Raw genomic sequence first — 17,141 nt, forward strand, 5'->3', positions numbered from 1 at the left:
ACGCCTCTCCACAATCTGCCACCTCGCTGGGTCCGTCAGCCACCCTCCCTGGAGCCCTCTCCCCGCAACTGCCTGACTCTGCCCCTCCTACTGGTCTGGGTGAATGTGTCTACTTTAACTCCTTGGTCGTCGGACTTCCCTTCATTTCAATTTCCTGTCAGTACTGGTTGTTTTTGTTTCTAAATTGTCATTTTCTTATTTTGGTTATGCAAGGAGGCACAGTGTGTCTACCTACTCCTCCACCTTGGCCAAAATCTGAAAATACCTCCTAATATTAACTATATTGTTCACAGCTCTGAATCCTCTTAATCCTTGTAATAATGTCAGAGTTTCTAGATATATTCAACATCTTTATTATCAGGTTTATATAAAATAATTTGTTTGGTATATCTTATTCAGTTAGTTCATATAATTTTTATTAATTTTTGTTCATCTTTAGTCCATGGGACTAAAACATCATTTGGACAAGTTTCAGAATTTGATAAATGGAAAGATTTAAAAGTTCACTATAATTTTCACTTTTGTCATTTAAAGTTCATCTTCATATCATAAACAACCTAAAAGTTTCTCTTAGAATTGATACTTTTCTTACTAATAGCATATCTTCATTTTTTTCTTTTTTTCACTTTCTTTTCGTAGTTTTCCTTATTGAGCTTTATGTGTTGAGTCAGTTTTATAATTTCCTTGGTTAATTCAGTAGTTCTCAAACTTTTTAGTCTCAAGATCCCCAACATATTTGTTGTATTAAACATAAAAACTAAGGGCCCTGGCTCATATGGCTCAGTGGATTGAACACCAGTCTGTGAACCAAGAGGTTTCCAGTTTGAATCCCAGTCAGGGAACATGCCGGGGTTGCCAGTAAGGTCCATGATTGTGGGTATGTGAGAGGCAACTAGTTGATGTATCTCTCACACATGGATGTTTCTCTCCCTCTTTTCCTCCCTCTCTTCCCATCTCTAAAAATAAATACATAAAATATTTTTAAAAATAAATAAAAACTGGACTTCCGCCAAGATGGAGGCATAGGTGGAATCACTGTGCCTTCTCCCACAACCAAGTTTGAATACAACAAAGGTTTGGAGAACAAAGACGCAGCCAAAGAACAGAAAATTGAACTATACGGAAGTCCAATAACAACGAACTGTTCTACCGGATGGGTAAGAGGGGCGGAGCCAGCAGCAGAGCAGGGTCAGGCAGGAAGGATCCCCAGACCCCAGGCGTCCAGGCATCCAGGGTAGCGCCGGTGGACCCAGTGAGGGCTTGGGGTGGCGGGAGTGAGAAGTGAGACGGACTGCGCAGCCCCCAGCAAGGAACCCAGCAGTGGCTGACCGCGGTCACACATTCGCGTGCAGTGGGGCGAATCCCGAGGCCCTCGGTGGCGGCGGGAGGAAGCAGAGGGTGCTTGCCATTGCTTTCCTTTGGCCCTGCCCCCACATACAGCGTCACAACCCAGCGACTGGGTCACCTGGCCCTGGTGAACACCTAGGGTTCTGCTTCTCATACGTAAAAGGCACGAAAAATCCAAAATATGGCTCAAGAAGAACTCAAAGCCCCAGAGCTGATAACTCTAGGTGACCAGGAAATAGCGAAACTCTCAGATGCACAATTCAAGGCACTGTTTATCAGGATGCTCACAGAACTGGTTGATTATAGTCACAAATTAGAGGAATATATGAAGGCTAAACTAATTGAAAAGAAGGGAAATGCACAGGAAACCAATAGCGATGGAAAGGAAACTGGGACTCAATTCAATGGAATGGACCAGAAGGAAGAAAGAAGTGACCAAACAGGAAAAAGTAAAGTTACAAGAATTCAAAAAAATGAGGAGAGGATTAGGAATCTCCAGGACATCTTTAAACGTTCCAACATCCGGATTATAGGGGTACCAGAAGGGGGAAAGAAACAGCCACGAGTGGAAAACTTATTTGAACAAATAATAAAGGAGAACTTCCCCAGTCTGGCAAAGGAAATAGACTTCCAGGAAATCCAGGAAGCTCAGAGAGTCCCAAAGAAGTTGGACCCAAGAAGGAACACACCAAGGCACATCATAATTACATTAGCCAAGATTAAAATGAAGGAGAGAATCCTAGAAGCAGCAAGAGAAAAGGGGACAGTCACCTACAAAGGAGTTCCCATCAGACTGTCAGCGGATTTCTCAAAAGAGACCTTACAGGCAAGAAGGAGCTGGAAGGAAGTATTCCAAGTCATGAAATCCAAAGACCTACATCCAAGACTGCTCTACCCAGCAAAGCTTTCATTTAGAATGGAAGGGCAGATGAAGTGCTTCTCAGATAAGATCAAATTCAAGGAGTTCATCATCACCAAGCCCTTATTATGTGAAATGTTAAAGGGACTTATCTAAGAAAAAGAAGATAAAAAATACGAACAGTGAAAGGACAGCAAACTCACAGTTATTAACAACCACACCTAAAACAAAAGCAAACCAAGAGGACAGCTAGATCAGGAGCGGAACCATAGAAATGAAGAACATATGGAGGGTTAGCAACAGGGGAGTGGGAGGAGGAGAAGGGGGGAGAAGAGACAGAAAATAAGTAGCATAGATGGTAGGTACAAATAGATAGGGGGGAGGGCAAGAATAGTAGGGGAAATATAGAATCCAAAGAACTTGAGACAGGTGGGCACAAACTAAAGGGGGGAAGGGTGGGGGAGGGGGTGTGTAGGGTGGAGGGGAATGAAGGGAGGAATAGAACAACTGTAATGGTATAATCAATAAAATATATTTAAAAAATAAATAAAAACTAAGAAATTTAAGATACATTTATTTAAAAATAACAGCAATAAGCTATAGTAGATTAACACAAATAACATTATTATAAAAATAACTGTATTTTTCAAAACAAATTTAGTGAGGAAAGTGGTTTTGCATCATCAGGGCCAATATTGACACAGTGAAAAGGGCAATTGGTGTCTTTGTGTTTTTATAAAAATAGTTTTGACCTCACAGAATCCCTGAAAGTATCTCAGAGAACTTTAGGAGTCCTCAAAGCTCTTAGGACCACTGAATTGATGTCAGCTTCAACAGCACTTTTGTAAAAATAAAGTAGTGACTTTTCTATTATACTATATAGTATCATTTATTAAAGGCAATTAAAAAAAGATTTTATTTACTTAATTTTAGAGACAGGGAACGGGAGGGATAAAGAGAGGGAGAGAAACATCAGCATGGGAGAGATACATTGATTGGTTGTCTCTCACACACTCCCTGACCAGGGACTGAACCTGCAATGCAGGCACGTGCCCTGACTGGGAATTGAACTGGTGACCTTTTGCCTGGTGGGACGATGCCCAACCAGCTGAGCCAAACCAGTCAGGGCTAAGATATGATTTTAGATGTTGTTCCTGCTTGCTCCACCTAGTCTCCAAGACCCACTAAATGATCTTCCAAATCTTCTATTTTGTACTTTAAAAGTATTAAAATACTTTTATGTGAAACAATAGACCTGTCATTCATAGCTAATGATAGAAATTTTACAGTCTGACTCCTAAGTTTTCCAAAAAGTTGTTGTAATTGCCTCTGAGATGTGCTGCCCACACCCCATGGGAGGAAGACATAAGGGCCAGTTGGGGGAAGAAATATGGTCAGCCTCCAGTTCTCTGCCCCTTTGTGGCCTCAGCCCCAGAGAGCTGCCTAGGGTGCTCAAGGTAGGGTAATGCAATGCCCTCCTGGGCAGGCCCATCAGGCAAGTGAGTTAGCTGGGACACTGGCTCAATGAAGGTCAACTCTGATGTTTTGCTCACAGGGCTGTCCAATCTTTGGGCATCTCTGGGCCACCCTGGAAGAAGAAGAGTTGTCTTGGGCCACACATTAAATACATTGCAACATATAATCACAAAACAACCTCATAATGTTTTAAGTAAATTTATGATTTTGTGTTGGGTCGAATTCTCAGCCATTCATAGCTGAGCCGAATCCTGCTACAGCTTTCTGCTAGTGTGGCCCAGGCCTGGTCAAACCATGCCGGTTTGACCAGTTTCACTGTTCTTTCTCTGCCAGTCTTTCTTCCAATCCCCTCCTGTCATGATCTTGATCTGCAGTAATCATTTTGCACCCCAGTTCCAGGTCAGCAATTGTTTCTGGAGAACTCACCTGGGACAGTTTTCTACTTTTATTAGGCATGTGCTTTAGAAGAGGGTGCTTAAATCTAGCTTGCAATGTTACATTAATAGTGATTAATCTTTTTCAAAGTTCTAAGAAATCCATTGTGGCTGAAGGTGTTGTGTCCTTTTTAAACCGTGCAATAGAATGTTTAAATTTTTGCATAAATTTTTTTAAAATTTAAAAATATTTTGATTTTCTGTATTGTCATATCAGTAAAATAGTTCTTTCAGAAGTTTTATTTTGGTTGTTTTATTTGGGAAACTGGCTCACAATATTTTTTGAAATTTATCTAACTAATGTTTGTAATTATTCTTTGTTTTGACTCTTAGCATTAACACAGCATTATGACCATTCCTATAAAATATGCATTTAACAGTTTTAACTTTTAATGATTCAAGTTTTGAGCACTGTTTGTGTCTAACAGTTATAGCAACAGTAAAAATAAGCTACTTTTATTTTTGTTTGAAATAAACTGTGAAACTCTTTTATTTTAGAAATGAAAATTTGATACCAATTCTTGTACAATATACAAAAATGTCCCTTTTGTTCTCATATTATCATAGTTTCAGAAAAATTCCTAGTTTATAGTTTATGTTTGATAAAATTTCAAAAGATTTCTTTATGATTCGGAAGACTTATGGTTATGCTATTTTCTAAAATGTTTAAAAAATGTATCTAAACTTTGTTGTCTATTTTATGTGTTTTATTTCCATATTTTATTACAAATTCATGCATATATGAATCAAAGCTGTGTACACTATTCACAAGAATTTCAAACTATCAGCAGTATAATTAAAGTTGAAAGAATGGATCCCAAATTGAAGCCACAACAATGATGATGTGATTTGAACATAATAACAAATTGGTGATCCTCATAAATTTCAGAACTGGAATTTGTTTTCGCTGCCCAGGAGACTGGACTGTGACTGTTTCTCATGCTTACTTTCACAAAGATCTCTCTATCATTGGAGCATCCTACAGCTTTTGGCTGATAAACTAAGTTTACAGTGTTAAAAATGCACATTGGTCATTACTTTTATCTCTCATTGCAGTTACTATTATAAAATTTACTGACATTGAAACATTTCAGTAGTTTATCAACAGTCATGTTTATACACACACAGTTAATGGGACAAATTAAGAACAATGAGAGTGAATCAGACTGGCAACTTTGAGTGGCTTCAGAAACAAACTAAAAATCCCCCCTGCCTGTATTCCTGAATTGAGCATGAATTTGGCCTCTGGCAAACACTTCCTGGGTTGCCTGACTAGCACCTGCATCTGGGGATTGCCCCCTCTCCCCCTTTGGCACGCACATGCGTGTTTTGGGAGCAGCCTTAGTTATACAATTCTACTTGCCTTCCTCAACTCCAATTCCTGGCTTCAGATGGTTGTTTAGAGAACCTCCCCTAAACTGAGCCAACTAGAATCCCTTCCTTGAAAATTTGGGTTTGAGGCTGGTCACTGTTAATGCTTTTGCCCTGAGCCATGTCCAGGGGATGCTGAGGTGGAAGAGGAAAGAATTGGAGCACAGATGGGAAGCAGCCCTCTTTGAGTCCTTGCTTCCACTGCAAGTTTGCTTGTCAGGTCCTGTCTGTGAACTGAGAGGCACACCTGTATCTGTATTTACATTTCTTTTTTCTTTTTTGCTTTATCACACTTGGTGTTTGTTATTTGCTACTGATACAGTCCTAACTAAATATTACTTTATCAAATTTCCCCACTCTGCCACTTCAACAACGAGCCACAAGGTCAGAACTCCTTAGGTGTGCAAACTACATACTTTATTTTTTAAAGCAACAGAATGGTGAGATTATGAGGCCCAGGCTTGGTCTGTGCATACAGGTTGTGATGCAGGTCCGAATTAAGGTCTTCTTGTTTTAAGACCTTAAGGGGCTTCTCCATAATGTCTTAGTGTGGGATTATGATTTTGATGCCATTGAATAGAAATAGTTCATTTTATAGCAGATGTGACCTTGTGGACAGGGTCAGATTATGAATTATGACCCATGACAAAGTCTCTGAGACATAGATGTGCACAAATTATGCACTGGCTCAGCTGACAATGCAGGAAGGTTGAAGTAATGCTCCTGCAGGGTACTGAGTCCCAAGGAAGTGCCTCGTTGGACAGATTGCCAGGTGGGTCTGGGCTGCTTAGAAGGGTTCCCCCTGTGCTCCCTAGGATGTCAGCTGCTACCAGGTACTACATGAGAAAAGCTGCCAGACCTAGTTCAGGTGTGCTAGCCCACTCCCTGTTGCTTTCCTGCGATCCAAAAATTTTATTCATTGCTCCCACAAAGGAAGTTTATAGGAAGTCTTAAAAATAAGACAGCAGGCCCTGGCCAGGTGACTCAGTTGGTTGGAGTGCTGTCTGAAAGGTTTTCTTAGGCTCTACTGAGGAAGAAATGCCAATCAGCCACGAAGTCAGGCAGTATAGAGCTTTATTGGGGTTTGCACACCCGGGAAAGGTTCTCCGGTCTGCAGAGTGGGGCCAGGGAAGTTGTGCCCAAGCAGGGAATATGGCGGGGTTTTATTCTGGTTACTCTCTTCGTGGGAGGTGGGGATTGGTTCCCTTTCAACAAAGCGGTAATATATCATTGGTGGCTTTCCTCGGGCTCAGGTTGCTATGCAGATATCCATTTAGGCAACGCCCGCCCTTTTGGCTCTCTGGTTTGACATCAGCAGTCTTTTCTGGATTGTAGTCTGGATGCCATTTTGATTGTAGTCTGGCTGCAGTTTTATCCTACCCCGCCCTCACATCCTGACACCAAAGGGTTGTGGGTTTGATTCCTGGCCAGAGGTCACACTGGAAGGACACCAAGAGGCTGGGAAGCAGGGGTTTTCGTTAGAGCCCTTGAAAATATATACAATACTGAGTCTGCCTGCGTAAGCGTTTTTCTGGCAAGAGGTTTCTGAGTTATCACTTTTCATAGGAACCAAAGCACCCCAAAAAGTACATGACCCTTGCTCTACACCATTTCTCCAAGGACCCTGAGCAGTATAGACAGAAGGGTGGGGGATGACCTGCAGTTTGGCAGCATGACTTCTGGTTTGTTACTGAACTTAAGAGGTCCACCACTTGGGGTGCTCTATTAAAACATGAAATGTGGTTGCAGCAAGGCAGTTTTATTTACTTACAGCATGTAAAGGAGGCAGGATTCACATCAAAAGTTCTGCTTGCAGGAAGAGAGACTTAGCCACTGCTTATAAACACTATTTGGTCAAATATGTTGACCAAACATATTACACGTTGACTTCTTTGCAATTGGCTACACTCATCAGGATGGGCTCCTATCAATCTTACCCCTTTTAGAGCTGGTCTCCAAAATGCTATTCTACATTTAACATTTAGCAAGAATTGCATTTAGCCTGAGATGATGTGCTCAGTGGCTTGAGCACCCGCCTACAAACCAAAACCTTGTGGGTTCCATTCCCGGTCAGGGGGCACATGCCTGAGCTGTGGGTCAGGTCACTAGTTGGGTGCATACGAGAGGCAACCAACTGATGTTTCTCTCCCTCCATTTGTCCTTCCCTTGCCCTCTCTCTAAAAAGAAATAAAGTAGAAAAAATATTAACAATGACCCAGAACTTGAGACTCTTGTCGTAACAGTTCTGGAGGGCGCAGTAACCAACCCCATCCAGGAGATGCTCCTTTGCCCTCACCGGATCTCTGGGCTCTACACTGCACAAGCTCTTCTCTGGTCCCTCTGACAGCCGGAGTTCAACACTCGCTTCCACAACCTGCTTCCCAGCTGGTCTAGCCCAGGCCTGGCAGGCTCCAATCTCTTCCCACGCCCTCGCGGAGGCTGCAGCGGGTAAACAGTGGCCAAATGTCGAGTACCCCCATTGCCCGACTCAGCGACTGCCTGGGGACCACCAGAGCGACTGGCACCGCGGCCTAAAGGGTGCGCGCACTCCTTTTCCTGGCGGAGGGAGCGTGTCGCTGCGGCTGCGCTGTTCCACAGACCTTGCTGACGTAGCGGCAGTCGGTGCGGGAGCTATCAGCGCACGCGTGCGTTGGGCGCCGCCGTGAGGCCAGGGAGCGCCAGGGGGACGCGGTTGTGTCGGTCCTAGGGCGGCGGCCGCTGAAGGAATCGCTCCCTGGGCCGAGAGGGTCGAATAGGCCGCAAGCTGGGGATGGGGAGGGCCGGATCCCGTACCTCTTCCGCTTGCGCGTGCGGCTTTGGTGGTGCACAGTGACGGCTGCGGCACCCCCGGCCTATTCGGCTCAGCGAATGTTGGTCGAGTAGCGCCGAGGCCGTTCGCCAGGGAGCCCGCGGCCGGCGGCGGGCCGGCCATGAGGAGCGGCCGGGGCCGGCCCAGGCCTTGCTCACCCCGGCCTCGTGTGGCAGCTTCTCCCCGTTTTCGCCCCCGCCCCTCGGCATGAGAGTGCGCCAGTGTCCGGCGGCCCTCGGGCGCGCTCCCGGTCGGCGGGCCTGTGGAGCTAATCCGGGCCACCCCGCTGCACTGCCGGCTTGACCCGCTGTGAGCCCTCGGGGTGTCGCTATGGAAGTGGTGGGCGACTTCGAGTACAGCAAGAGGGACCTCGTGGGACATGGGGCCTTCGCGGTAGTTTTCCGGGGGCGGCACCGCCAGGTGAGCCCCGCGGGCCAGGGCGAGGCCTGGGTCCGCGGCCGCACGAGGCCTCCGCAGCCGGTCCTTTATCTAGCCCGCGCTGCCGCAGCTGGGCTGGGTAGTCCTGAAATTTGGCGAAGTCGCGGGCGTCGATGCCCCTGATTTGGCTCGCCGCCGGAGGCCTGCCAGTGACAGTGCTGACATTGTGCGCGCTGTCAGTGTCTTGTGGTTTGTTTTGGTCCGGCGAGGTCGTTTCGGGGCCGAAGCCGCTAGACAGCGCTCCACCTACCGACGGGCTGCCAGAGCTCTGATTTCCATTCCTTGTCGGGGAGTCTGGATACGAGCGCTCTGAGGGACTCACCACTTAGGCTTCCAGGGGAAGCTTTCACCTAAAAGTACCCGAATCCTAGAGGACTGCAAGGTTCCCCGCATAGCTTGGAGCTCCGTGGTGGGCGGACCTTGTATTTGAACCCCCTCCTTGGGCGGCCAGGACTCGGCAGGTTTGAGGTCGGTTATTGCAGACCCAGCGCGAAACCGGCTGCTTTTCCGTTAGCCCGAGGCTTTCTCAAACTCCCGTTTTCAGGCATTGGTTCCCCTGCACCCCTGCTGGCCCCGGGCTGTCTTCACTTCCTGGGGCTACATAGGCTGGGCCCGAGTGGAAAAGATGGTTGGGCACTCCATTTTCTAACCCAAATCAACATGAAAGCAGGTTCAGCTTTTTTTTTTTTTTAAGTTTTTGCTATTTTCGACAATAGGGTCATAGGTTTTAGAATCTAAAGAATTTGGAAAGTTACGTCGGGAGTGAAGATAATCATAGAGGGTTGGGTAGTTCTGATTGTTGCCAAGGGGCTGGCTTTATTGCTTCTTTGATAAAGTAATAAATATTGCTTTTCATTTGTTATGAAAATAACTTAAAACTCAAGAAAAGATTGTTAAAACGCGGCTTAATCCTGCCAAGCTATCAAATACTGCTTTCAAGTTAACTGTACTGCTTTCCATTTTGTTACCTGAATTTCTCCATAACTTCAGTAGTTGTAATCTGTTCATTTTTCTTGTAATGCTAGTTAGTATATGGCGTAGTTTTTAGTGACTGTCTTGTTGGACATTAGCTGTTACAACTGTAATGAATGAAGTTGTTTTCTAGTGGTTGGAGATTAAGGGTCTTTTCATGCCCGCCCCCCAGTGCTGTAGATGACTTTGTTAAAACATCTTTAAGCTTATAGATTTTTTTCCTGTTGAATTATTTCTGTGAAGTAATTTCCAGGAGTAACATTATTTTTCCTTTTCAGAAAACTGATTGGGAGGTAGCTGTTAAAAGTATAAATAAAAAGAACTTGTCAAAATCACAAATACTGCTTGGGAAGGAAATTAAAATCTTAAAGGTATGTGGTATTTCATACTGGATTAAAATTTATTTTAAACTAAATGAACACATGATGACATACTTTGTAATTTTGGTAGTTGGAACCAAGTTTGAGAGTATTCCCCTCTTGCTCTTATTTTTGCACGCTCAGTTTTCTAAAACATTTTGAATATTGACTGGGAAGCTATTTTTAAAAATAAGTGTTTGGGGCTCTTATCAGATGCTTAGAAGAATTCTGTGAATACTCATTTTAGTTTTTCATAACTTCTTTTCCTCTTTCCCCTATTTATTGTGTTATTGTTTGGGAGGAGGCAGGCTCCTCCTATACATTATTTACCTCTCGTGTTGATCCCTTTCATAGCACAGTTAAGTGTATGGAGAACTGGGTGCACTTGGGATCTTATTTTCCATGTAAATTGAAGACAGTTATTTTCCTTGGAAGTGGTCTTTTTAGATTACTCACAAGCATTGTTATCCAAGTGAGATATTTTGAGGAAAAAAAGAGTCCTGTGGTCAAATAAATTTTGTTTGAGTGTCAAAGCACTTGACTCATTAAAGAAAGTCTGAAAATTATACAATGAAGAACCAGGTTTAAGTGTATTAACCCAGTGTATTCTAAACTAATGTGAACGTGGAACCCACATCTAACACCAGTGTTCATCGACCCTTCTTATTCTGTGGATGGCGCTTTGAGCAAAGAATTATACTTCATTTTCTTTCAGGCAAATAATGTGTTTTAAGAAGGACTTCGGAATTTTATGCCTCTATTGCTGTTAGAAATTGTATATTAAACTTAAGACTAGCAGAAAGTCTGTAGTCATACTTTAACATTTATTTTGTAGATGAGAGTGTTTTGGTAAGTACCTTGTTAACAGTTTAAAAAAGGATAGTCTTGAAAAGATACTTAGTCCCCAAGTAAATGCACATTTACTTGATCATGCTCATTTCTTATTTAGTATATTGAATTTTCTATTCTAGTAACAGAACTGTATAATATATGTGTGAATATACTTAAATTAGTTTTTATTTGCATATATTTGCATTATTAGAATAAATACAAATATTTTGAATTCTTTATTTTCTTAACAGGAACTTCAACATGAAAATATCGTAGCTCTCTATGATGTTCAGGTATCTTACTTTGGATTTTTAAAAACTACTTTCATCTCTGTTAATAAAGAACTTACATTTTTTTCTATTTCATAGAAATTTAAGGGAATCTTAATAGAAGTAGAAAATTGTCTTATTGTTGAAAATACATATAGCTTGAGTTATATATTAAGAAATTGTTTAAAATAGCCTAAATAGGACAATAGGATAAAATAAACAATTGCTGCTTTTTAAAAACTTTTTAATAAGTGATAATATACTATAGGAGTGGTGTTGCTTTAAAGGTCAACTGGAGGAATACTGATACCAGATCTAGCACTTCTGTGATTGATGTAGAAAGACTACTGTGGACTAATAAAAAATTAGAGCTTTTTTTCTTATTGCAAAAGCAACATTTGCTAATTGTAGAGATACTGGGAAATAAAGTAAATATAAAGCCCCTGCCAGGTAGCTCAGTTAATGGGAGCTACACCAGAAGGTTGCAGGTTTCATCCCCACTCAGGGCACTTATCTAGTTTTCAGGTTTGATTCCTGGTCAGGGGTCTATGGGAGGGAATGAAATCTGATTGATGTCTCTCCCCCACCCCTTCCCCTCCCCCCCTAAATTCAATTAGAAACATCCTGGAGGTGAGGATTTAAAAGAAAAAGAAATCTGCATATTCATATCCAAGATGTATCTGTGACTATCCATATGGCATAATGTAGATTCACATTTAATGTGGAGGTGAAAAAGCTGGTTTCTGAAGTTATCTTTTAAGGCAACATTTCTGTATGTCAGAGTTACCCTTGGAAATCCTTTTAAAAAGCCTGTCTTTAGAGTAACTTACTGTTTCTGAGATGGAGCACCAGAGCAAATAGTTTATAGTTAGAGGGCTTATTGTGTTTTTAAAATCCTTCTTTAAATACTCGAATCACACTTGGCTAGTGTTGTGTTCACCCATGAGAGCCACAGGGATATGAGACCTGAGGGAGCAGCCAGTAAAGCTTTTCCCTTCACTCTCACTGCAAAGCCGGCTAGGCTGCATGATTGACATTATTTCATTTTTTTGTTTGCTCAGTCTGGATAGTTGAATTCCACTAAGATAAATGGACGTGTTACGTGATTCTGCTACTTCACTATATTTCTAGATAAAATCTTTTCTGTATGTACTTTAGTTACTCAAAGTCATTCATTTTGTAAAGGTTTTGAGTGTGTACTATGTGCCAGGCATTGCCCTGAACTGATAGGAATAAAGCAGTGAGTAAAACAGTCCTTGCTTTCTTGTGGGGTGCTTACTTTTAGTGGGGTAAGAAAAAGTGGACTTTTTTCTTTAGATAATCATTGTTCATGTAGTCATATCACTTCATACAATATTTAACTAAACCCATGTATGTAAGATGTTTAAGTTTTTCCCATAATAGAAAAGTGCAATGAGGATAATACAGGGTGGGGCAAAGTAGGTTTACAATTGTTTGTATGGAAAATAATACAATAATTAATTAATAATGAGAATAAACTTAGCTGTGAACCCATACTGGGTATACCTTCTGAACATATTTGACTTTTTCTTTTTGAAAAAGTCATATTTGAATTTCAGTTTCTAGAATTGGAATTACCATGGAAAATAGCATGCACGGTGTTAAAGTTCTTTGATTATAGAGTGTGATTGTTCTAAAAAAATTGCAATTTACACTCCATACACAGACTATGTGAGTGCTGTGGGGTGTATTTTATTACCTGTTTAAATTGGTATAACTTGTTCCTTCATTTCAGAAATTCAAAGCAGCATAGAAACAAAGTGGGAAAAAGTTTAAAGTCAAAACTAAATTGATCTTCCGATCCCTAGTTGAAATGTCAGTTCTCCTCAGAGCTCTTTGTGTGGCTTGTGGTTTCTGTTGTTAGAAGGCACCAAGTGGTACATGTCAGTGCCTAGTATAAAAATTGTTAAATAATATTAACTTAATTTCCCATCTTTTGAGATGCACAGAAATTTTACTTGGAGAGTAAGTTTTGCTTTCTGAGAACTTAGATTTTGACATCAGAATGAAAAGTATTTGTAAGTGTTATCCTCTTTGGCTGTAGAATGAGATATGTACTCAAAAACCTGAATTATAACACAGTCAGGAATTTCAAGTTGACTGCATTAAAATGTTCACTATTTTGTGTGTTGTATAGTACTGGAACTGTTGTAATTTATAAAAATCGACTTAAGAAATATCTGTCAAAGGAGTACAGTCTTAAGCATTTGGCTATGGAGTAAACAGTCTTAATCTAATATTTCAAGTTTGTTTCCTTGATTCTGTTTATGAAGGGGTACAATATGTTTTAGAGAGTAGTACAGTAATTTTATCAACTTGAACAGCATTTTTACTGGTCGTCAGCTTTGAAGATCCTTCTGAATTTTATGCACATACTTTTAGAAACTGAGAACTTTTGACATTCTTTATAAAAATTAGGTTGCAGTTTATACCCTAGTTACAAAAGTAATATATTGCCATAATTAATTAAACATTGTCAAAATGAGTAAATTAGAAATGTCAATTCCCAGAGATAACCATAACCACTGTTGGTTATATTTCTTTTAGAGTTCTCTAAATACAAATATGAATCTATAGTAATTTAGGTTTTAAGCTTTTCCTTGTGAGAAAATTATTAAGTATTTTTACAGAGCTGCAACTTGTTTTTTTTTCCCCCCAAGATTTTATTTGTTTATTTTTAGAGAATAGAAGGGAGGGAGAAACAGAGGGAGAGAAACATCAGTGTGTGGTTGCTTCTCACTTGCCCCCAAATAGGGGACCTGGCCTGCAACCCAGGCATGTGCCCTGACTGGGAATGGAATCAGTAACCTTTTAGTTCACAGGTGGGCACTCAATCCACTGAGCCATACCAGCCAGGGTGAGAACTGCAACTTGTTTTATTAAAGTTAATGTAGTATCTTGGATTATCTTCTCCTTACAGGATATCTTCTTATATCAGTATAATACTGTGGGGCTAAATGATAATTTATTTACTTGAAACCAGATTGTGGCTGTTTGCATTATTTCTTTTATTTTTCTATTAGAAATAGTGCTGCAGGGAAGCTGTGTACATACATCTTTGCTTGTTTGTTCGGATGTTCCTATAGAATAAATTCTTGGATATGGGATTACTTAGTCAAAGATATTACCATGTTGCCTTCCAAGAGGTTGTACCAGTTTATTTTGACCAATAATCACCTGTGTTTTTCTTTTTCTTTTTTTGACAATCTCTTAGGAGAAATATGCCTTAGGTTTTTTTTTTATTTTGTAACTCAGTAGTGCACTGACTATCTTTATTCTTTATGTGACTTTTCATGTTTCTTCTGTGACTTCCCTGTTGCTATTCTGTGATGCTTCTGCTGTGCTTGTTTTCCTTTCTGATTTCTTCATGATTAGTACTTCTTGGGTCAGTTAATGAGGTGTAGAGGGGTATGGTGTTCAACACAAGAGAGATGATTCCCGCCCTGGTGGAACTTGCAGTAGTAGATTGGGGAAGATAACATGAAGCAAGTAGTTACTCATTCTGAATGTGCTCAGTGCTGCAAGGGAGAACTATAGGAGAGATATGGAGGGAACATATGGGGGTTCAGGGAGTCGGGCAGCCCACTCTGCACCGCTAGGGAAATTTCCCTGAAGAAAGAATGTTTAAACAGCTTGAGGGAAGATGGGGAGAAGGTTAGGCTTGGGTAGGTGGGAGAAGAGCAAGTAAGCTAAGCTTCCCAAGCAGTTGAAGCCTTCTGTGAAAAGCAGACAGGAAAGATTGGAGTATGGGTAACTGGAAGAAGGCCAGTGAGAGGGCCATGCAGGAGTGAGGGAGTGAATAGTCTTAGATAGTGCCAGAGAGGTTCACAGAGGTTCACATGTGTGATCTTCAGTCGAGGCCATGGATGAATTTTAAAAGCAGAAGAGTAATTTCATCTCTTCTACATATCTTTGAGAGTATGGGCATGAGATAAGTATTGTCAGTTAGGAATACTTACCTACATGACTGTCAATTATCTGGATAAATATCCGTGTCTTGGTAGTTTTTAGCATAGTGGGAAAAAGATGACTTCAAATAATAGGTAATGCTGCAACACTGAGACATCTGAGAAAAAATAAAGTTGGATCCCCATTCTCATTATTTTGTAAAATAATTTCCAAATGAATTAAAGGCTTAAATGTATAAAATACATAATAACAATTTTATAATAATATTTATATTACTATGTATAGTTCAAGAGATAGAAAGGTAGTTTAAATCAGGAGAAGAAATTCAGAAGCTGTAAAGGTAGAGACATGTAAAAATTAAAAAAAATGTTTTATGGCAAATAATACCATGAACAAATTGATAGCTATAAAAAGAAGCAGACTCAATACATGCTATGATGTAGGAATCCCAAACATTATGTTGGAAAAAAGAAGTCAGCTACATATAGCTACTGTTTGATTCTATTTTTGTGAGCTTTAGTAAGAGGCAACTCAGCCAGGGTGACAGGAACCAGGACAGAAGACAGACTTCCTCTTGGAAGCTGAGATTAAGGGCAAAGGGGCAGAGGGAACTTTCTTGGGTGATGGGAATGTCATATTTTGATTCAATGGGTAGTTACATGATTGTATGTATTTGTTACAACTCATACACTTTAATTGGTCTGTTTTAGCACATGTAAATTATACCTATTACATTGCATATACATATGTAATAAAAACACAGTTGACAAATAATAGTTTGAGAAAATATTGTGTATTGCAAACACAACAGGCTAATATCTAAAACATATAAATCCTCTCACAAGTTGGTAAGGAAAAGGTAACTCAAAGAGAAAGTAAACAAAGGATATAAATTGTTGGTTATCATAGGCTTAAAAATGGCTAAAATGAGATATTCTTTATGAACAAATAGAGAAGTATAAATTAAAGTAACAGTGAGATGCCACTTCTTACCCTCCAAACTGGCAAAATTAAAAAGTGTAGTCATTCTTCACAGTGGTATTGGGGAGGAGGTGTATCACTTGCAGAAATTTTCATGTATCACTTGCAGAAATTAAAATTATTAGAATATTTTTAGAATGCTGTTTGGTGATATTTTGTTTCCATACCTTGAAGAATATTCCCGCACGTGGCAAGTAAAGTATCACTGGTAATGCAGGTCAGGATCTGTGGGCCAGACCTCCACAGTGGCTCCCCACTTCTATGAATGGAAGCCAAATCCTACTGTCTCCAACTCCATCTCCTCTGCACCTTACTGCTTCTGCTTCATCACGTGGGTCTCCTGTCCTTCCCGAGGTGCTCCACACTCTGGTCTGTTGCTCTTTTTTCCCTTTTACCTAGGCTCTTCCTCCTGCAGGTAGACTCTATGCAGATATGTTTCAATCTCTGTAGTGTACACAGCTATATTCCCAAGCTTTTTTAGGTTTTTACTCAAACACTTTTCTTCTTTTTTAGTATATATTTTATTGATTATATCATTACAGTTGTCTATTCCCCCCTTCATTCCCCTCCACCCGCATACTCCCTCCCCCACCATTCTCCCTCCCTTAGTTTATAACCACGTGTCTCAAGTTCTTTAGATTTTATATTTCCTCTACTATTCTTGCCCTCCCCCCTATCTATTTTCTACCTACTGTCTATGCTATTTTCTGTACCTTCTCCCCCCTTCTCCTCCTCCCACTCCCCTGTTGCTAACCCTCCAGGTATTCTTCATTTCTATGGTTCCACTCCTGATCTAGCTGTGTCCTCTTGGTTTGCTTTTGTTTTAGGTGTGGTTGTTGATAACTGTGAGTTTGCTGTCCTTTCACTGTTCATATTTTTCATCTTCTTTTTCTTATATAAGCCCCCTTAGCATTTCATATAATAAGGGCTTGGTGATGATGAACTCCTTGAACTTGACCTTATCTGAGAAGCACTTTATCTGTCCTTCCATTCCAATTACAATGAAAGCTTTGCTGGATAAAGCAATCTTGGCTGTAGGTCTTTGGATTTCATGACTTGGAATAC

General features: G+C 40.9%; 1 protein-coding gene across 5 annotated transcripts in view; it reads left to right on the forward strand.

Moving 5' to 3' along the window:
• Nucleotides 1-8,108: 8,108 nt before the first annotated feature.
• ULK2 (unc-51 like autophagy activating kinase 2) overlaps nucleotides 8,109-17,141 on the forward strand; it is a 119,785-nt gene continuing 110,752 nt past the window's right edge. For 4 of the 5 annotated variants that reach the window (XR_005064197.1, XM_037030358.1, XM_037030359.1 and 1 more), the window contains exons 1-3: nucleotides 8,109-8,716; nucleotides 9,985-10,077; nucleotides 11,148-11,189. Coding sequence is in view for 3 of the 5 variants with exons in the window: in XM_037030358.1 (XP_036886253.1) it covers nucleotides 8,627-8,716; nucleotides 9,985-10,077; nucleotides 11,148-11,189 (225 nt within the window). In the remaining 2 variants the exon portion in view is untranslated. Of the gene's footprint in view, nucleotides 8,717-9,984; nucleotides 10,078-11,147; nucleotides 11,190-17,141 lie in introns of those variants that run through there. The other variant, XM_037030361.1, reaches the window with a different exon arrangement.

The sequence above is a fragment of the Sturnira hondurensis genome, unplaced genomic scaffold (genome assembly GCF_014824575.4).
Source record: "Sturnira hondurensis isolate 20B ecotype Veracruz unplaced genomic scaffold, ASM1482457v3 Scaffold0020670, whole genome shotgun sequence".
NCBI lineage: Eukaryota > Metazoa > Chordata > Mammalia > Chiroptera > Phyllostomidae > Sturnira > Sturnira hondurensis.